General features: G+C 38.9%; 1 protein-coding gene across 3 annotated transcripts in view; it reads left to right on the top strand.

Annotated features, from left to right (window-relative positions):
• The window catches only part of NFATC3 (nuclear factor of activated T cells 3), a 97,610-nt gene that overhangs the window by 35,624 nt on the left and 40,899 nt on the right, over window positions 1–21,087 (top strand). For all 3 annotated transcript variants that reach the window (XM_070397899.1, XM_070397900.1, XM_070397902.1), the window contains exons 2-5: window positions 294–1,431; window positions 4,092–4,254; window positions 11,544–11,743; window positions 17,220–17,392. In XM_070397899.1, coding sequence (XP_070254000.1) covers window positions 294–1,431; window positions 4,092–4,254; window positions 11,544–11,743; window positions 17,220–17,392 — 1,674 coding nt within the window. The remainder of the gene's footprint in view (window positions 1–293; window positions 1,432–4,091; window positions 4,255–11,543; window positions 11,744–17,219; window positions 17,393–21,087) is intronic.

Below are 21,087 nucleotides of genomic sequence, written 5' to 3'. Positions count from 1 at the left end.
AGTGAAACATCTATTGGCTGCCTCCTGCACACCCCTACAAGGGATTGAGGCCAAAACCCAGGCATATGCCCTGACCAGGAATCCAACCAGTGACCTTTTGGGCCATGAGATGACACTCACCAACTGAGCTACATCGGCTAGGTCCACACACCACTCTTAATGGAGCTAATGTGCCCCTATTCCCCCTTTTTTCTCTCAAGATTATTATTATTTACTTTCCATCTAGTAATTTATACATCTAAATTTTCTAATTTCTTGTTTTGTTGATCTTTTTTTTTGTTTCCCCTCCATAGATCTTGAACCAGATGATTGTGCATCCATTTACATCTTTAATGTAGATCCACCTCCATCTACTTTAAACTCACCACTTTGCTTACCACATCATGGATTACCGTCTCACCCTTCTATTTTGTCATCATCGTTTCAGCTCCAAGGTCACAAAAACTATGAAGGAACTTGTGAGATTCCAGAATCTAAATACAGCCCATTAGGTGGTCCCAAACCATTTGAGTGCCCAAGTATTCAAATCACATCCATCTCTCCTAACTGTCATCAAGAAGTAGATGCTCATGAAGATGACCTACACATAAATGACCCAGAAAAGGAATATTTGGAAAGACCTTCTAGAGATCATCTCTATCTTCCTCTTGAGCCATCTTACCGAGAGTCTTCCCTTAGTCCTAGTCCTGCCAGCAGCATCTCTTCTAGAAGCTGGTTCTCAGATGCATCTTCTTGTGAATCTCTTTCACATATTTATGATGATGTGGATTCAGAATTGAATGAAGCTGCTGCCCGATTTACTCTTGGATCCCCTCTGACTTCTCCTGGTGGCTCTCCAGGGGGCTGCCCTGGAGAAGAATCCTGGCATCAGCAATATGGACTTGGACACTCACTGTCACCCAGGCAATCTCCTTGCCACTCTCCTAGATCTAGTATCACTGATGAGAATTGGCTGAGCCCCAGGCCAGCCTCAGGACCCTCATCAAGGCCTACTTCCCCCTGTGGGAAACGGCGACACTCTAGTGCTGAGGTTTGTTATGCTGGGTCCCTTTCACCCCATCACTCACCTGTTCCTTCTCCTGGTCACTCCCCCAGGGGAAGTGTAACAGAAGATACGTGGCTCAATGCTTCTGTCCAGGGTGGATCAGGCCTTGGTCCAGCACTTCTTCCACCATTTCAATACTACGTAGAGACTGATATCCCTCTAAAAACAAGGAAGACTTCTGAAGATCAAGCTACTGTACTACCAGGAAACTTAGAGCTCTGTTCAGATGACCAAGGGAATTTATCACCATCCCGGGAGACTTCAATAGATGATGGCCTTGGATCTCAGTATGCTTTAAAGAAAGATTCATCTGGTGACCACTTTCTTTCAGTTCCTTCACCCTTTACCTGGAGCAAACCCAAGCCTGGCCACACCCCTATATTTCGGTGAGTTGATGAAATGGTTGCCTGTCATTCATACTTATGGATTATTGGTGGCATGTAAACTACATTATCTATATGGAATTGTTTGACCATTTTTTCTCCTCCTTTATGTTTTTCTGTTTCTTCCAGACAAATAACAAAGTCTGCATTTATTTTCTTCTGAGTCTTAAAAGTATCTTTAGATAGGCTAAAGTTATAATTAAAGTGTGTAGATATGCCCTAACCGGTTTGGCTCAGGGGATAGAGCATCGGCTTGCGGACGCAAGGGTCCCAGGTTTGATTCCGGTCAAGGGCATATACCTCGGTTGCGGGCACATACCCAGTAGGGAGTGTGCAGGAGGCAGCTAATCGATGTTTCTCTCTCATTGATGTTTCTAACTCTATCCCTCTCCCTTCCTCTCTGTGAAAAATCAATAAAATATATTTTTAAAAAGTTTTTTTAAAAAAGTGTGTAGATAATGAATTGTAGATAACAAATTACATTTAAGAATCCCTAGGAGGAATTTTCTTTTTTAATTTATTGATTTTTAGAGAGAGAGAGAGGAAGGGGGGGAGAGAGGGAGAGACAGAAACAGAGACAGAGACAGAGACAGAGACATTGGTTGTTGTTTCACTTACTTATGCATTTATTGGTGGTTTCTTGTATGTGCCCTGAACAGGGATCAAATCTGTAACCTTGGCCATATTGGGACAGCGCTCTAAACAACTGAGCTACCAGGCCAGGGCTAGAAGGAATTTTCTTATCTAAAAAAGGTTTTTGTAAAAGATGGATTATAGTATGAATTAAGTTACTAGTAAAATTAATTGGGAATAAGCTTTTTATATTTTTAAGAGTTCAATATACAAATGAAATTTGCCTTTTCATATTTGTGGCAAGTGGTTGTTTTTTTCCCTAATTTTTATCTTTTAACTTCATATGTTTGATTTTTTTCACTGTGTAGAGGAATTTTTAAATTTTATGTGTTCAAATTTATGGCTTTTGAGTTTTGTGTTATATTTGAAAGTCTTACTCCACTCTAAAGTAATTTAAAGATAGATAAAAATCTCATTTTCACATGTTTCTAATAAAGTTTTTATATGTATAATATATGCGTGTAACATAATATATATGTGTAATATTTTATATTGTAAATATTTATAGTGTTTGTACTGTATATTGTATTTGTAAATTTTATATGTGTATATTTATATAGACTCGAGTCCAGCTAAGGACTGAAGAATAGTGTAATGACTTTATTTTCCAAATGGCTTATCAGTCATAACAATACCATTTATAGAATCTTTCTAGTATATGATTGATTAGAAAAGACAACTTTACCATGTATTAAATCACCACATAGAGTTGGGTTTGTTTACTTTTTTCAGAAAATTTTTTCATTGGTATGAATGTTTATTTATGTATCCAGATCTTTAGAAAAATATAATATAAAATTATAGTTCTGAAGATACCTTTGAGCTCATCACTGCTTCTGAAAATAATCTTAATCTTATTAAGGGTTTAAGTCTGCAGAACAACTGCAGAAACTAGCTGAGAGTAATAAAAATTAATACTGTTGAGTTACACAGTACCCCGTAAAGCTAGACTGAGGACAGCCAAGAATCAATGAAATAATTTAGAAATTTACAGTGAGATTAATAGCATTTTAGAAGGTAGAAGAGACCTTAAAAGTCCCATACCAATCATTGAGAAGATACTACTTTTAAAAATATATAAGAGAGGATGGGAGAAGGGGAGAGAGATAGAAACATCAATGATGAGAGAGAATCATTGATTGGCTGCCTCTTGCAACCCCAAACTGGGAATCGAGCCTGCAGCTCAGACATGTGCCCTGACTGGGAATTGAACCATGACCTCCTGGTTCATAGGTCACGCCAGCCAGGCGAGAAGATATTACTTTAATACAAATCATTCTAGCTTTGGGTTCATTAATATTTGACCTACAGCTATATAAGTTGTTTCTTTTCTGATTCTGTATTTTCAGTGTTAGTATATCTAAATGAATCGGTAGCCCTTTAAGCTGTTGAAATTATCTTACTGATCATTTGAGATGCTGCAGTGATAGGCCTTATATTTTTAAAGCCAGGTATGTACTAAAATTAAAATTTTACCTCAAACTGCAGTACATTGCTAACTATAATCAATATTTTAGAGAGACAGGGTAAAGAGCAATAGGAAGGAAATGGGGGGAGCCACATGTACAGTAGACTGACTTTTATAGCCTGACACCAGGGAGGAGGACATATATCCTGAGACACAGGGGCCTCTGGATCCTTGAAGAGATACTGATACATATACAGAGGTGTGCATCTTTCTTTAAGAAATCAAATTATTATTATTTTGATTGTTTTTGTACTTATGCACACACAGTTGAGAAACAGTTACAGTTTTACAAATGTTAGAATTTGTCCTTTTTTAAAAAAATACAGGAAACTAAAGATGATAAAATCAGTTTTATTTTTCAGGCTAAGAAATGATCATTAAATCCATTATTTCTTTAACACCCACCATATAGGATGGTGTAACTTATTAAGTGAAGCTTTACTTTGAAATAGTTTGTTTTTAAGACCACAGGAAGAAGTGTTGGTGCTGACAATAAGTGATTTGAATCACTGCTTGGCAATAATAGCATGGTGAAATGTGTCTTTCTGTGTTTTATTTATAGCACATCTTCATTACCTCCACTAGACTGGCCTTTACCTACTCATTTTGGACAATGTGAACTGAAAATAGAAGTGCAACCTAAAACTCATCATCGAGCCCATTATGAAACTGAAGGTAGCCGAGGAGCAGTAAAAGCATCTACTGGCGGACACCCTGTTGTGAAGGTATGCAAATACCATACATCTGTTAATGATGGAGTCTATTCAGTTAGGTACTACTGAGCCTGGAGAGAGAAAATTCAAAACCAAAAAGCCTCTGTTGAGGTTTTATGTCCTTGTTGATATGGCAGCACTTCCACATTGAGGGTTTTTTGTGTGTGTTTTATTTTTGCTGGGCTAAAAGATATTCCTCCTGGATCGACTCTGCACCTGGGGAAACTCTAGGGAAGAATTACTTTTAAAGAAATATTATTTATTACAGCAATTTAGAAAATCAAATGAAAAAAAATCACCAGAGTCTACTACTAGTTATTTTTGTGTATTTTCCCCATTCCTTCTCCATATCTGTTTATGTAGTTTCATTAACTATTTTTATTTATTTATCTTAGTTGTTGAGAGTATTACAGATGTCCCCCATTTCCCCCCCTTTACCTTCCTCCACCTGGCTCCTTTCCCACCCCAGGCCGTCACTGCACTATTGTCTGTGTCCATGAACTATGCAAGTGATGATATTTTATATGATATTGTTATGTGTGCATTTTCAGTTTGAAGCAATTTATAGTATGGAAATTTAATTTTGTATTTTTAGTATCCCTATGATGTGTTGTCATGATTCTAATATATTGGAATCCCTTCCCTCTAAGTAATTTAGTAGAACTGATAATAGAACTACTCTTATTGAAGCTGTTCTAGTCTGTCCTATAGTGTCCTTTGGGCTTTAACCCTCCAGATTTAGTTAAATTAAGCAGGCACAGACCTTTGCTATGGAAACGATACAGAAACATAACAAACAACTTGGCTTACTTTCTTTTATGAAGCAGAGGGTGGCCTGAAGAGAAGTATACTGATACTAGATGAATGTTTTTAAAGAGTAATATTAACAAGAATTTAATATTAACAAGAATTAATATTAACAAGAATTTGTTTACTGCCTGTAACATAATGCTCCTCTGAAAATGGGATGGGATGATAATCTAACTTATTTCATGTTCTTTTAAAATTCCCAAGATGCAAAGGAGAAGCCCCATTTTTCTTATGCAATAGTATGTACACTTGGAGCAGATGTTGACCAAAATATATGTTATGAAATGTATTCCCTTTGAAATTTTATATGCATGATTACCTTCCCCTGCATGATTACCTTCCCCTATTTTACTATCGAAGTATAAAGGACAAGTGGCTTATGTATTTACCAAGCAGGCATTAATGTGAGTCATCTAATATGACTAGGATACTTTGGTATATAGTACTTACTGGTATGTTATGTGATATTTGGGTAACTTAATAGATAGCAATAAAATTTTTTATTTGTGTTATTTTAGATGTAACTACTTCATTTTGAACACCTACGTTAGTGGCTATAATTCTTATTTAAATAGTTCTATTGGCTAACCTCAGGAGTTATTTTGCTCCAACTAGTTGTACTCTTATTCCAAAATTCATTCATTCAATCAACAATGACTGAATGCCTGTAATGTGGTAGGTACTATATACTAGGCTCTGGAGATGACAGGATGGATACTGTCCCCTTCACAGTACTTAGAGGCAAGTGGTAAAATTATTGGTATTTCTTTTTCTACTAAACAGTTGGTTCCATAGAATAATTTGTCCAATTTAGGATTAAATAAGAAAGAGCAAGAAAAAGCAGGTATAGTAGAAAGGAGTGGATAATCATGTGTTAACCATCAGTTTGGGGTAGTTCCCTGATCTTTCTTAACTTCAGTTACTTCATCTGTAAATTGGAAAAAATGACATATACGCCACAGGAGTTTTAGGGTTAAATGAATAATTTAGTTAAAACAGTATATCACTACTTTCTACCTTCACTTTTTCACCTCTATAGAATTGTGGATAAATTTCCTTCTGCTTTGTCACTTAAACATCTGCCTCCATACAAACCAAAAGAGAAAAATGAATTAAGTTAACTTGTGTGAATATGCACACATATCCCCTCACTGTTGCCATTTCTTCTTTAGTTATTGACTTATTTATACTTTATTTTGTATTGTTTCTTTCTGGAATATTTTCCATTTAATTAAAACTTTAATATTTATTAACTTACACCAAAATATATATAAAGAAATTACAACAGAAAATATTGATAGATTTCTTGACCATATAAACATAGAAAACTGTAACTTCCAGTTAAATATAGTAGGTTGAACACATGTTTTTCTTTATTAGGAAGGGGGTCAACCTTCCTAATGCCGCAACCCTTTAATGCAGTTCCTCATGTTGTGGTGACCCCCAACCATAAAATTATTTTCGTTGCTACTTCATACTGTAATTTTGCTACTGTTATAAATCATAATGTAAATATCTGATATGCAGGATGTATTTAGGCGACCCCTGTGAAAGGGTCATTCGACCCCCAAAGGGGTCGCGACCCATAGGTTGAGAACCGCTGCACTAGAGGCCTGGTGCACAAAATTCATGCACGAGTAGGGTCCCTAGGCCTGGCCGGTGATCAGGGCCGATCTGGGCCTTCCAGCTGCCAGCCGGGGCCTTCCTTCCAGCTGCGGCTGGGGTCTTCCTTTGTTCTGTGCCACCCCCTGGTGGTCAGCATACATCATAGCGAGCGATTGAGCTCCCGTGGGGACACTTTGCGTATTAGCCTTTTATATATATATATTATGACTGCATCTTTTTAAAAAATATATTGCTATTGATTTCAGAGAGGAAGGGAGAGGGAGAGATAGACGCATCAATGATAAGAGAGACTCATTGATCGGCTGCCTCCTATATGCTTCCTACTGGGGATTGAGCCCGAAACCCCTGACATGTGCCCTGACCTGGAATTTAACTGGTGCCCTCTTGGTTTATGGGTCAGTGCTCAACCACTGAGCAATACCGGTTGGGCTCAATAAACTATTCTTTTTTTTTTTTTTTTCAATAAACTATTCTTAAAAAAAAAAAAAAAAAGTCTGCCTTTCAGGGTCTTCACTAACTTTTTGTGTGTGTTAATCCTTACCAAGGATATTTTTTCCCATTGATTTTTAGGGGGTGGGGGGGGAAACACACACATCAATGTGAGAGAGACACATCGATTGGTTGACTCCCACATGCAACCCAGGTATGTGCCCTTGACCGGAATGGAACCCTTGTCACAGGTGTGAGGGCTGATGCTCTAATCACTGAACTATACCAGCCAAGGTTCACTAACTTCTTAAAGTTTAATACATGCTACTTTGTTCTTTAGTATGTGTCACCTATATAATATTGGCTGAAGCAATAACATTCACTGTGGATATTTCCATAATTGATCCTCAGTACAAAGAGGCAAGTGGTAGAGTGGTGACCAAGAAAAGTTTTTGCTATTTTGGAACTTACATGATACTGAGGAAGACAGATAATAAACAAATGTATAATAAACTTTTTAAGTCATCAGTTACTATAAAAAATAGTAAACAGGATAAGGGGATAGAGATGTGGTATTTTAGAGAGGGTGGTCTTCTCTGAGGAGCTGACCTTTGAGTACAGAGCTGAAGGAGTAAGGTAATATGAAGATGAGAGGGAAGAATATTTCAAAGGAATAAAATATTAAGTGTGAAGGCCCTGAGGTTAGGAATGAGCTTGGGGAGTACATGTAGCAAGACCACAATGGCCAGAGCAGAGTGTGGAAGCAATAGAGTAGTAGAAGGTAAAGGAACAAGTTAGCCAGGGCCTAGATCACATAGGCCTTGTAAATCATCATAGGGCATTTGAATTTAGTTCTAAGTGTGGAAAGAAGCCACCTGATAGCTCTGAGCAGGGGCTTGAAAATTTTCGATTAGTATAAGTTTGTTCTGGCTCCTGGACAGAGAATAGGCTGTAGGGGAGCAAAAGTAAAAACAGGGAGAGCACGTATAAGGCTATTGCAATGGCCCAGGCTTTAATTGCTTCTCTATAAATGTTACAGGACTGAAAACCATCCTGGGTAAATTATATTATCTGATAATAGGCAAAAGTCTTCATGTCCTTTCCTGGGTAGCAGAGGATACATCAATAAATTATGATGTTGCTCAGTTACAAACTCCACTATAAAGCCAGGGATGGGCCAGCAGGGAAGGAGTAAAGCATTCATCTGAAGGACCACATAATAAAAAAAAACAACTCGTTATTCACACTTGAAACTCTGATTGATTCCATACTTAGAATCATGAATGCAGATCAATAGCTAATTGTTTATCACTAACTACATGCTAGACACTGTACTAGGCACTCTATATTTTTATCACATATTTGGATATTTTCTAAACCATAGTACAAAAACAGAAAAGAATTTTCTTTTTCTTTGGCGAAGAGAAGTTTTTTTAAAGGTTATTAGGGAGCTCATAAAATCTCAGGCTTGGAAGCTACATGGCCTGGAACACTGTCCACCCACCTACGCAGTATTGCTGTAGTGAAAACATCACTGACACTGTGATTTGACCACAACTTGTACTGACAGTGGTTGGGGCTGGGCACCAGATACTCCACCTAAGTACTGTCTTGAAAAGCTGACACCTCCTCCATTATGCTTACTGAAAAATAGACTTTATGCAAGCCATATTTTATGTTGTTCCCTTTCTGGTTTAATGGATTAAACAGCTACAGAGAAAAATCTTTCTCCTAGAACCACTTGGGGCCAAAAATAGGAGTGGTGAGAGATCTCTCCGAAGCTTCTAAGACCTCTACCAAGTACAAGGAAGCTGCCATCTCAAAGCAGAGGAATCAGACTAAAGCTGCAATAAAGCCCAGCAAAAGCTTAAGACGGTGATCTGACAAAATAAATAGCATGCCACCCTGTCTGGTGTGCTCAGTGGCTAGAGCATTGCCCCATGCACTGAAGGGTCACGGGTTCAATTCCTGGTCAAAGGCATGTACCTAGCCGAAACCGGTTTGGCTCAGTGGATAGAGCGTCGGCCTGCGAACTGAAAGGTCCCAGGTTCGATTCCGGTCAAGGGCATGTACCTGGGTTGCGGGCACATCCCCAGTAGGAGATGTGCAGGAGGCAGCTGATCGATGTTTCTCTCTCATCGATGTTTCTAACTCTCTATCTCTCTCCCTTCCTCTCTGTAAAAAATCAATAAAAATATATTTAAAAAAAAAAAAAAGGCATGTACCTAGGTTGCAGGTTCGATCCTGGCCCAGGTCAGGACACATACAGGAGGCAACCAATTGCTGTGTGTCTCTCCCATCAATGTTTCTCCTCTCTCTCTCCCTTCCTTCCACTCTCTGAAAATCAATGGAAAAAATATCCTCGGGTGAGGATTAACAACAACAAAAATTGGAAAATGGAACTTCCTTATGACCCATCGATTCCACTTCTGGGAATATATCCAAAGTCCATAAAACTAATTCGAAAGAATATATTCATCCCTATGTTCATTGCAGCATTATTTACAACTAGGGGCCCAGTGCACGAATTCGTGCATCTTGAAAGGAACTGTGGGCGATGAGGCTGTGGTGGGCACAGGGGCAGGTCTCAGCTCAACCTCCATGCCCCCAACCAGCCCCTCTCACCGCAGTCCCCATTCCCTTCTCTGCTGGCAGCCCCACTCCCACTGCTGCTGCTCTCACATGCTGATGGCACTGGCCCCACTTGCACCTGCTGACAGCATGGAGCAATTGGGGCCAGCACCGGCAGTGGGTGCGGGTGGCGGTTGCCAGCCCTGATCGCCCCTCAGGGCTTCTCCACCTCCCCCTGCTCCTGAGGGGCAGTCGGGGCTGTCAGCCACCACTTGCACTCGCTGATGGCACCAAACGATCGGGGCCGGTACTGGGCACTGGCTGCGGGTGCAAGTGGCGGCTCTGGCACCGGCAGCAGGTGTGATCAGGGCCGGCAGCAGGTGCAAATGCTGGGCGGGACTGCAGTGCACAGGAGCAAAGAATTTTCAGTAACCATCAGAGGCTCGCCCCGATGACAGCGACTGGCGCCCCACCTTGGTCTGGCACCCCCACTCACCTGCTCCACCATCCCGCCACGGCCGACGCCCGCCATGTTCCACGCGCGCCCCCCTGGTGGTTAGCACACGTCATAGCACTGGTTGTTTGGTTGTTCCACACACACACACACACACACACACACACACACACACATACATACTAGAGACCCAGTGCACGAAATTCGTGCACTCCGGGGGCGGTCCCTCAGCCCAGCCTGTGCCCTCTCGCAGTCCAGGAGCCCTTGGGGGATGTCCAACTGATGGCTTAGGCCCACTCCCCGTTAGACATCCGTAGTGCTGCCGCAGAGGTGGGAGAGACTCCCGCCATGGCAGCTGCGCTCACCAGCCATGAGCCTGGCTTCTGGCTGAGCAGCGCTCCCCCTGTGGGAGCACACTGACCACCAGGGGGCAGCTCCTGCGTTGAGCGTCTGCCCCCTTGTGGTCAGTGCGCATCATAGCGACCAGTCATTCTGCCTTTTGGTCAATTTGCATATTAGCCTTTTATTATATAGGAAGATAGCCAAGATTTGAAAATAGCCCAAGTGTCCATCAGTAGACGAGTGGATAAAAAAGCTGTGGTACATTTACATAATGGAATACTACTCGGCTATAAACAAAGAAGGAAATCTTACCTTTTGTGACAGCATGAATGGACCTGGAGAGCATTATGCTACGTGAAATAAGCCGTCGGAGAAAGACAAACACCATATGATTTTACTCATCTGAGGAATCTAATGGACAAAATAAACTAACAAACAAAATTTTAAAAAACACACTATGATACCTTTGTAATATATTCCAGAATTTTATAATTCTTAACCTACTTTAAGTTACCAAAATTTTGAAGGTTGTTCACTTACTACTTTTTTATTTAATTTATTTTTTATTTTGAGAAGTACATTTATTAAAGCTGGGGACAATGAAACAAGGAAGGGCTTAGGATAGAAGAAGCAACAGGAGAGAGCCTAGGTGGGGCTGCTTTGGCTCAGTACAGATGTTATAGGAAAGAAATGAGCTAGGTGGAGGTGCTTTGGCTCACTGGAAAGTCAAAGAAAAGAGGGCCTTGGAGACAGGTTCAGGGGGTCAGCCTCGGACCTCCTCATTGCTCCCCTGGTTGCAAGTCTCATGGGGACCCTTAGAGTTTAAGAGAGGCTGGCCTGAGAGGGAAGAAAGGTGTGGGCCTGCTCCTGGGAGGGAGATCACACCCACTTACTACTTTTGAAAATGTTGTCTTTTAAAAAAATATTTCATATATCAATAATATATGATACCAAAATTATATACATATATATATGATAAAGATATAAAGATTTACTGGTGTAAGCTTCTTGTAAAATGCATGGATAATAAATTGGGTGTTTTTTTCTGTGTTTTTTTCTTCCTGATTAGCTGCTGGGCTATAGTGAAAAGCCGATAAATCTACAGATGTTTATTGGAACAGCAGATGATCGATATTTACGACCTCATGCATTTTACCAGGTGCATCGAATCACTGGGAAGACAGTTGCTACTGCAAGCCAGGAGATAATAATTGCCAGCACAAAGGTTCTGGAAATTCCACTTCTTCCTGAAAACAATATGTCAGCCAGGTATTTTGAAGCACCCCCAAATGGATAGCTTTTTCTTTTCCTCAAACAACTTTTGAAAAAAAATACCTTTTTTCTTTTTTATAGTACAAAAATGAAATATTTGTTGTTCTAAATTAACTGAATAACATATAAATAATCATAGTACGTATGCTAAGGTTGGTAGCATATTTCCAGAAAGAAACTTCAATTCAGTAGAAATTTATGAACCCATGGTAGTACCTGCCAAGCAGTATACAAGGTGGTAGAGATAAAAATATTTTGACTTTTTTCAAGTAGGTCATAGACTAATAGGGTAAACAATGAGTAAACAATTGTGGTACAATTATGATCGTTGTTTCTTTTAAGAAAAATTTTGACTACCTTTAGGTGGCCAGCTTCCAAATGAGTAGGCAGTAGAGTTTTGTTCAAGTGTATTACTTAGGATTATATATAGCTGCCTGTTATGAAAACCCAAAATCAGTGGCTAAAACAGGTTTTGTTTTGTTTCCCCTAATAGAAATATACACATAGGCATTTTAGGGGCTAGCACAGTGGCTTCATAAGTCATTGGGTTTCCAAGCTCTGTTTTTCCTTCCCTGCATTTTTAGTATGTTTTTTTTCTTTTTTTAATATGTTTTTATTGATTTTAGAGAGAGAGGAAAGGAGATGGAGAGAGAGATAGAAACATCAATGATGAGAGAAACATTGATTGGCTGCCCCCTGCACACCCCCTACTGGGGATTGAGCCAGCAACCCATGCATGTGCCCTGACCAGGAATTGAGTGACCTCCTGGTTCATAGGTCAATGGTCAACCACTGAGTCACACCGGCCTGGCTGTTTCTTTTCTTTTTTATCTTATTTGTATTTATGTTGTAAAATGCCATATTCTTTCTAAACAATAGAGTATAAATAAATATATTAAAGAAAACACAAATTCTCACAAAATTAGGAAAGCCTCACACAATTAATAGTGTGTGTGTGTGTCGAGGGGGAATCAGAAAACTAGGGTCTGAACATATCTGCCTCTTCCTCTTTCTATCTACTAGCACATGTAACAGAGCTGGTGGTCATTATTTCATGTCCCTTTTCCAACAGAGCTGGCATATACTGCCTGCCTGGATCACACTATAAAGGACAAAGTTGCAGAAATACAATTGTTAATAGTAACGAGCAACTAGCCCCCTCACCCTATTTTGCCAGATGCATACCTGAAACTTCCCTGGCCATTTTATGCACTCTGGACTGTTAGATCGGGAAACAAGAATTCTATGGAAACCAAGGCTTCTAGCAACTTTGTATGTGTCCACGAAAGGGTTGAGGGAAGAGCGTCAAGGAAGTTACCAAACCTAAGAAACCTTTTCCATGTACTTAGATAACAAGGTAGCTAAAATGCTAAATGAGCTTGTTTTACCCAAGAACTAATTACTATGATAAGCTATAGTAATTGAATGTAATATAGTTTTACATAGTGGGAGGTAAAATTTTGTGAGTGATAGATAAGACCATTCATTGTTCAAAATAATTGATGCATAAGTGAATTATAAGTATGTTTTAAATGTCTCTACTGTTCTCTGAACAACAAATGGGAAAAGATTGGTAGATATTCCCCTTGTTTTGCCTACTATCCCTCAGGCTTTGTCATTTCAATTCTAATCTCTCTTGGATGTGTAAGACCCTTTATTTAAAAGCAGTTCACTAACTGATAAATCATAGAGCCACCACCCTATAAGATACTTTAAATATAGCATGTCAGTACTCATTGCCTTACCCTACTCATAACTCCTTCCTGTTTTTAAAACTAGATGAATATGGATGTGGCAGAGTTACATTCTGATCTAAAATATAGTTTTAGTTGTAAACAGACTTTAGTAGTTATAGTTATTTTCATTCTGCTATATGTAGTTTTTTGTTGGTTGGTTTTTTTCTCTTGTCTGGCATTTCTTCGCCAGAGTTTTAAGATTGTCCTTTCTGATTCTCTTATTCCACATTTTCTATTAGAAGCTTAGCTTTCTACTAAAATACCTTCCTTCAAAATTTAATAAAATGTATACTCTCTGGTGTTTCCCCCTAAAGACTCATTTTGGCATGTTAACATTAATAATCACTACTTGACACAATTTGATCAATACTGCTTTGAACTAAAGTGCAGTTATTTGATATTAAATAAATATTTATTTTCAAAAGTATTTTCTTTTTTAGAAATTTTTTTTTCTGAAGATGAAAATATTCATCTTTTTGGGATTCTTTCTTGTGTTTTACTGGTTCTTATCTTGATAACCTAGTTCTGTAATACACATTGTCCTTCAAAGCAACCTCTGTGGCCTTTTGGCAGTGCACATTAGAATTGGAACTTTTGGTAGATACAGTAAGAGGATCAATAACAGTAAATGCCATAAGAGCGAGTAAACATGAACTAGAATGTTGACCGTTAGTTATCCGTTTGCTAAATTCTTCCAATATGTGAGTAACAAAGATATGTTGTAGGTACTGTTACATAGTTCCTACCATAGTTACGTGTTAAGCACACCATACTTAGTAATAAATTTTGGCCCTAACCAGTTTCGCTCAGTGGATAGAGTGTTGACCTGCGGACTCAAGGGTCCCAGGTTCGAATCCGGTCAAGGGCATGTACCTTGGTTGTGGGCACATACCCAGTATGGAGTGTGCAGGAGGCAGCTGATTGATGTTTCTCTCTCATTGATGTTTCTGGCTCTCTATCCCTCTCCATTCCTCTCTGTAAAAAATCAATAAAATATATTTTAAAAAAATAATAGATACATTTTGAAGGTAATGAATGTTAGATCTTAAATGCCAAAACTAATTTTGTGTATGCATTCTTTAGAAATATGTAATATAGTTTAGAAATGACAGAAACTTAAAATTTAGAAACTTTAGAAATATGTAATATAGTTAGAAATGCAAGAATCTTAGCCTGATGGATTGACTTATTAATAAGTGTCTATATATATAAAAGGCTAATATGCTAAGTGTCTGACTGTCCAACCATTTGCTGTAACACATACTGACCACCAGGGGGCAGACGCTCAACGCAGGAGCTGCTGTGACATACACTGGCCATTTACAGAGAAACAGCACCATGGTCCTGGCGCCCACTAGGCAACACTCGGCTTCCCCCAAGTGGGACACAGGCCCCTGCCCACCAAATCGCAGCTGACGCTACCGAGACCCCATGGCGCAAAATGCAGTCCACAGCCCAGCCCAGCCCAGAAACTGTCGCTGTGGTCACTGGGTAATTACGTCATGTAGCAACGCCCAGCTTTCTCTCCCTAGTGACGACTAGCCTCCTTGGAGTTTCTTCAGCCCAGGAGCACAACTTGCTTTATAGGCCAAGTGGAAACATTTTACACTTTAACCAAATGTCTGTGATGCGTTTTCCCGTGCCTCATCTCATTTGATCCTCATAGAAATCCTGGAGTAGGTAGAAAGGAGACTTGGTGGAATCCTATTTTCTTTTCATTAGCCGGAAAATGGAGATTTAGAAAGCTTAGAAATTTGACCCAACTGAAAAGAAGAAAGAAATGGTGGACCTTGAAAATGACTTCAGGTTTTCTCACTGTGCAGAATATAATCAAACACTGCTGCAGTTAAAAATATTTTACCCTTTGTTCTCCTTGCGTGATCTACAATAATCTGCTTCCTGTTGATATTTACTGCTGTGTTGCTGACAATTACCTGAAAGAGAAGTTGGGGTGCTTCACTGGGCTGGAAAAAGTTCAGCTACATCAGAAAGCAGGTCTAATTAGGCAAGTTTATTCTACATATATAAAAGACTAAGTTGACTTGCGCATGCGCGATACATAGAAAGCTCTTGCTGGTGCCAATCGCACACGTGTGTTTCGATCTGGCATTGTCGATTGTGAATTTGGTTGACATTTCTATTACAGAGAAAGGACGAATAGTGATATTAAAATATTTCTTCTAATTAATTTCCTTTCAGTGTGCACAAATCTGTGCACTGTGCCTCTGGATCACTATAAAAATCTATGCTGTTAATGAGATTTGTTGTCTGACAAGTGAATCTTTTCTGGTATAATTACATATATAGGAGTAAAAAGTCTTTTTACTTTGTGTTTCACTTACCTAGTTCTGAAAAACAAACCACCCCCCAAATTTAATGGCTTTAAGTAGTAACTTACTTTCTTTCTTTCTTTCTTTCTTTCTTTCTTTCTTTCTTTCTTTCTTTCTTTCTTTCTTTCTTTCTTCCTTCCTTCCTTCCTTCCTTCCTTCCTTCCTTCCTTCCTTCCTTCCTTCCTTCCTCTCTCTCTCTCTCTCTCTCTCTCTCTCTCTTTCTCTCTCCTTTCTTTCTTTCTTTCTTTCTTTTTTTCTTTTCTTTTCTTTTCTTTTCTTTTCTTTTCTTTTCTTTTCTTTTCTTTTCTTTTCTTTTCTTTTCTTTTCTTTTCTTTTCTTTTCTTTTCTTTTCTTCCTCACATGAGGATATTTTTCCCATTGCTTTTCAGAGAGAGTTGAAGTGGGTGGGGGGAGGGAGATATATCTACTGGTTGCCTCCCGTATGCGCCCTGACTGGGGGCGGGAATTGAACCTGCATAGGCCAACACTCTAACCATTCTCAGCCTTCTGGCCCTTTAAATATAGTTCCTCGTGTTGTGACCCAACCATAAGATTATTTTCATTGCTACTTCATAACTGTAATGTTGCTACTGTTATGAATCGTAATGTAAATATCTGATATGCAGGATGGTCTTAAGTGACCCCTGTGAAAGGGTCGTTCGACCGCCAAAGGGGTTGCGACCCACAGGTTGAGAACCGCTGCTCTAACCACTAAGCACACCAGCCAGGGCGTAATAACTATTTTTTTTCATCATTCTTTGGGTTGTCTACACTCAGCCAGTTCATTCATATGGTGTTGGCTAGGATCACTCATGCACCTGAATCCAGCTGGTAACTCATCTGGGTTTGGAACATCCAAGATGACTGGAATAAGGATTATCTCGGCCATTCTGTCCTGCTATCTGGACTTCATCATGGTGGCTTAGGGCTCCAAGAGGAAGTTATGAGGCTTCTTAAGTGCTAGGCTTATAACTTACTCGGCATCACTTGGCCACATTCTGTAAGGCCAGCTCTCAAGGACAGGAGACATAGGAACTCTAGGAGGAGGGCATGCAAGTACAGGAATGGGAAGGAATTATTGACAGCCATATTTACAGACAATCTATTACACTTACTATTACATTTTGTCATACAAAAACATTTTTTAAAAATTTCCATTTATCTCTCCTTTACCCTCTTCTACCTCTTCTAACCCACTTTTCCCTCTGGTAATCATCATTCTATTGTCTGTGTCTATGAGGGTGTTTTGTTTTGCTTTTTGCTTAATCCCTTTACCTTTTTCAAACATTTTTTATTTTAGGTAGTGATAGTTATTCCCTGCCAAATTAATAATGGCTATTTAGTTGAGTTGTTTAGAACCACTAATTATCAGTCAGCAAGTAAAATTTTTCTATTTTTTCTCCCTAGTATTGACTGTGCAGGTATTTTGAAACTCCGAAATTCAGATATAGAACTTCGAAAAGGAGAAACTGATATTGGCAGAAAGAATACTAGAGTACGACTTGTGTTTCGTGTACACATCCCACAGCCCAATGGAAAAGTCCTTTCTCTGCAGACAGCTTCTATACCTGTTGAGTGCTGTAAGTGAGCTTTGTGATGATGTTTTAAAATTTTGTTTACAATAGGTCATTTTCTGTTTTGCTTATAATGTGATGTTTGGATAAAAAGTGTAAACTGAGGCACAGAGTCTGGATAGCTGATGCGATCTTCTTATGAAAATAAGCTACATGGTTAGGGGAGGAGTAATGATCTTGAAGTTAGAAAATGATTTCTTGTTATAATTTGACCTTAGGTAGCTGTGTGACCATAGATAAATTCTCTTGACTACAATTTCCTGTTTTAAAATTTTTTTTTATTGATTGATTTTTAGAGAAAGAGGAAGGGAGTAGGAGAGAGAGATCGATTTGTTCTACTTATTTATGCATTTATTGGTTGATTCTCTTATATACCCTGACTGGGGATCAAACCCACAACCTTGGAGTGTCTGGACGATGCTCTAATCAACTGACCTACCCAGCCAGGGCTTGACCACAGTTTTCTTATCTATAAATGAGGCAGTTGGGCTTGATGACATCTGAGGACAAATCATGAAGCTATGATTCTGATACTAAGTATTACTTGGCCATCTTTGTTTAATTAAAATGTCAGCCTTTATGTTGGAAGATGCCTGTCTCTGTGAGCTGACACCTCAGCTAAATAAGAACTCACAGGATTTTGTTTCTTGTGGGTATTTTTTTTTACCATAAATTTAATTACAGTATCAAATTGAGAAAGTAAATGCTTTTCCCCCTGATTTATAAAGACAAGATATGAAATAAGGCCCTAGAACATGGTATCTACCCAAGCCCCAAAGAACTGGGGACCTCTGGCAGGTTAGCTAGTAGCACTGAAATATTGAGACTGCTGTTTAGACCTTTCTGGCATAGTCTTAGATGTGTTTTAATTTCATGTCTTACTTTTGTGTAGGAGGAGACAGGCACAAGTATCTCAAGTACTCATCCAAGGTTATTTGTTTATAGGTGACAGAGCTGTGCCTAGAGCACAAGTTTTCTTAATACTCTTTCAGTTATACCATTTTATTTCTGTTAACCACATCTTAATTTGGGATTACATCTACTTAATTACCTTTTTGTACCTCCATTTGCTGTTTGCTGAATTGAAGTAATACTTTATCATTTCCCTATTGACTGTGGGAATCACTGAATAAATCCATGGTAATAGCAATCACTGTAAAAGTAATTCTTGTATTAATTTTTAATAGATAATACAAGTACATGGGATAACATTCAGAAAGAATAAAAGAATATAGAGTGAAAAGCAAATTTCTAAGTCAACTAGTTCTTCATAAAAGCAACTATCATTGCCAGCTTTTTTATTATCCTGCCATAGTATTCTTGTGCCCATATAAGCACATATATTTAGTAAAACAATTTAAATAAGTTCATAGGGTAGTTTAAGTTTTCGAGATGCAAGTTCCTCTGAAAATATTTTCTATTTTTATTCTAGTTTATTAAATTAATATATGATTATTGTTGAGAATATAGAAAATGTAGAATAATACAAAGAGTAGTGTTAAAATCTTTTGTAATATCACTTGCCCAAGATAGTCACTATTGACTATTTTGGGGGTTTTCTTTTTTTGTTTATACCTTGTACATATATACAATATTTTTATTTACTTATTTATTTAAATATACTTTTATTGATTTCAGAGAGGAAGGGAGAGGGAGAGAGTCAGAAATATCAATGATGAGAGAGAATCACTGATCGGCTGCCGCCTGTACATTTCACACTGGGGATAGAGCCAGCAACCCAGGCATGTGCCCCTGACCAGAATCAAACCCAGGACCCTCATTCTGCAGGCCAGGACTATATACAATATTTTTAGTTGGGCTTACCTGATACAGTTTTATAACTTGTTTTGATATTTTCACTTATAATGGGCATTTTCTCATATTGCTAAATATTGTTCAAAAATACAATTTTTAACACGTGTAGAATTTTTTATTATGACGATAAAAATTTTTGTTACTTTTGATACCATTGTAATTTAACCTAGTTATGAATAACTGGAAAGGAGCAAAAGGAAGGCCAAATATATCATTTATGCAGTTTTGCTAGGAAGTTGCATGTTAACACTCTCCAGGGTGCCACCAGTCTGTTCCCTGCAGATCATTGGAGGAGGAACTGGACAGGGGAAGAATAGAGGCCTGCCCAATAAAATCTGGGTGAAATAAGAAAGGTACTTGCCTATCAGTCACACCTGGGAACTGGTCATTGGCCACTGCAAGCAAGGGAAGATTTAAGATATTTAACTCCCTAAACAAAGGAGTTTGAGCTCTTGCTCTTGCGTTTTTGGGACTCCTGGGAACGTTGTTACTGGGGGCATGCATTCTTGGCTCCCCTGAATTTGCCCTCAAAGCTCACTGCCATGTGAACCCCACACAGTGGATTGCAACTAGCCTGGCGCTGTGCCCGACCCAATTCCAACATGGAAAGGAAACTTTGGACACAGGCTTTGCTTTTAGCTCTACCAAATCCCCAACTGCATATCATCTAGGACTGGATTGAGGGAAATGGGACTTTGTGGGGGTTTTTGTATTTGTTTTTTCTTATTTTTTTTTAACTCCCTTCTAATAACTAGATTCCCAACGCAATGACAAATTTTATTTATTTATTTATTTATTTAGTTAGTTAGTTAATCCTTGCCTGAGGATATTTTTCCATTGATTTTTTTTTTTTAGGGAGAGTGGAATACAGAGGGAAAGGCAGAGAGAAACATAGATCGATGTGATTGGTTGCCTCCTGCACATGCCCCAACCAGGGCCGGGGCTGGGGGAGCCTGCAACCAAGGGATGTGCCCTTGAATGGAACCTGGGAGTTCGACGCTCTATCCACTGAGACAAACCGGCTAGTGCGGGAAATGGGGCTTTGAAAACCCAAGGATATAATTTCACACAAATAAAATCACTCATCCTTCTGTGCAAGTCTCAGAAAATTCTTTTTCTTGAGATATCATAAGGACCTCATCCAAACACTCAGTGGGGAAAGAGATACCTCACTTTCATCGTTAACACTTTGAATGTACCTATGATGGCCAATTTCTACCATAAATGTCCAAAATTTTAATTAGTCCAGTCCCTCGGCCAGTCAGTGCTTGTTTTCATGCCTCTTCTCTGTGAGCTGTTTGGAATTAAGTAGGGACGTAAGTATTTTCTGAGATTGAGGTTGATGCTTGGTCCTTCCCAAGTGGTAGTTAATCCTAAATCCCAGACCCATCCCCTATGAAAGAATGTATTTTAACATTCGTTTGAATGGAGCAGGGATCCCAATTTGCATAACCTTTTGTGGCTTGGTATTAGGAGATGTAAGCCAGAGTGAACTGGGAATGCCTGCTTCCTAAAGGATTTCAAGTTTAAATTTCTTTAAAATGTTACTCTAGTTAAACAAAACACAGTTGACCCTCAAAGCCACCAGTTTTTACACACAAGTAGTAGGACTAAAAGTAGATCTGTTTTCCAAGTGTGAAGAAGAGAGTGTAATCCACTTTTGTTGTTGTTTGCTTTAATCCAGAAAGAAACCAAAGTTATGTAGGCATTTGGCAAGAAGAAATCTTTAGAGAACCTAAGCAATCAAAAGATGTATAATCTATAGCTTGAAGCAAAGGAAGGAAGGGAGGGAGGGAGGGAAAAGCCAAAAATAGGACCTTTAGAAAATATAGCTACTTGGAATTAATCAGAATCAGAGAAAGTTGGCACCAAGGTCATTGTTTATA

Source organism: Myotis yumanensis, unplaced genomic scaffold (assembly GCF_028538775.1).
Source record: "Myotis yumanensis isolate MYYU_CA2020_CCGP unplaced genomic scaffold, mMyoYum1.0.hap1 SCAF_18, whole genome shotgun sequence".
In the NCBI taxonomy this organism is placed as follows: domain Eukaryota; kingdom Metazoa; phylum Chordata; class Mammalia; order Chiroptera; family Vespertilionidae; genus Myotis; species Myotis yumanensis.
Note: the sequence above shows the minus strand (reverse complement) of the source record. Positions and strands in the feature narration are given on the sequence as shown.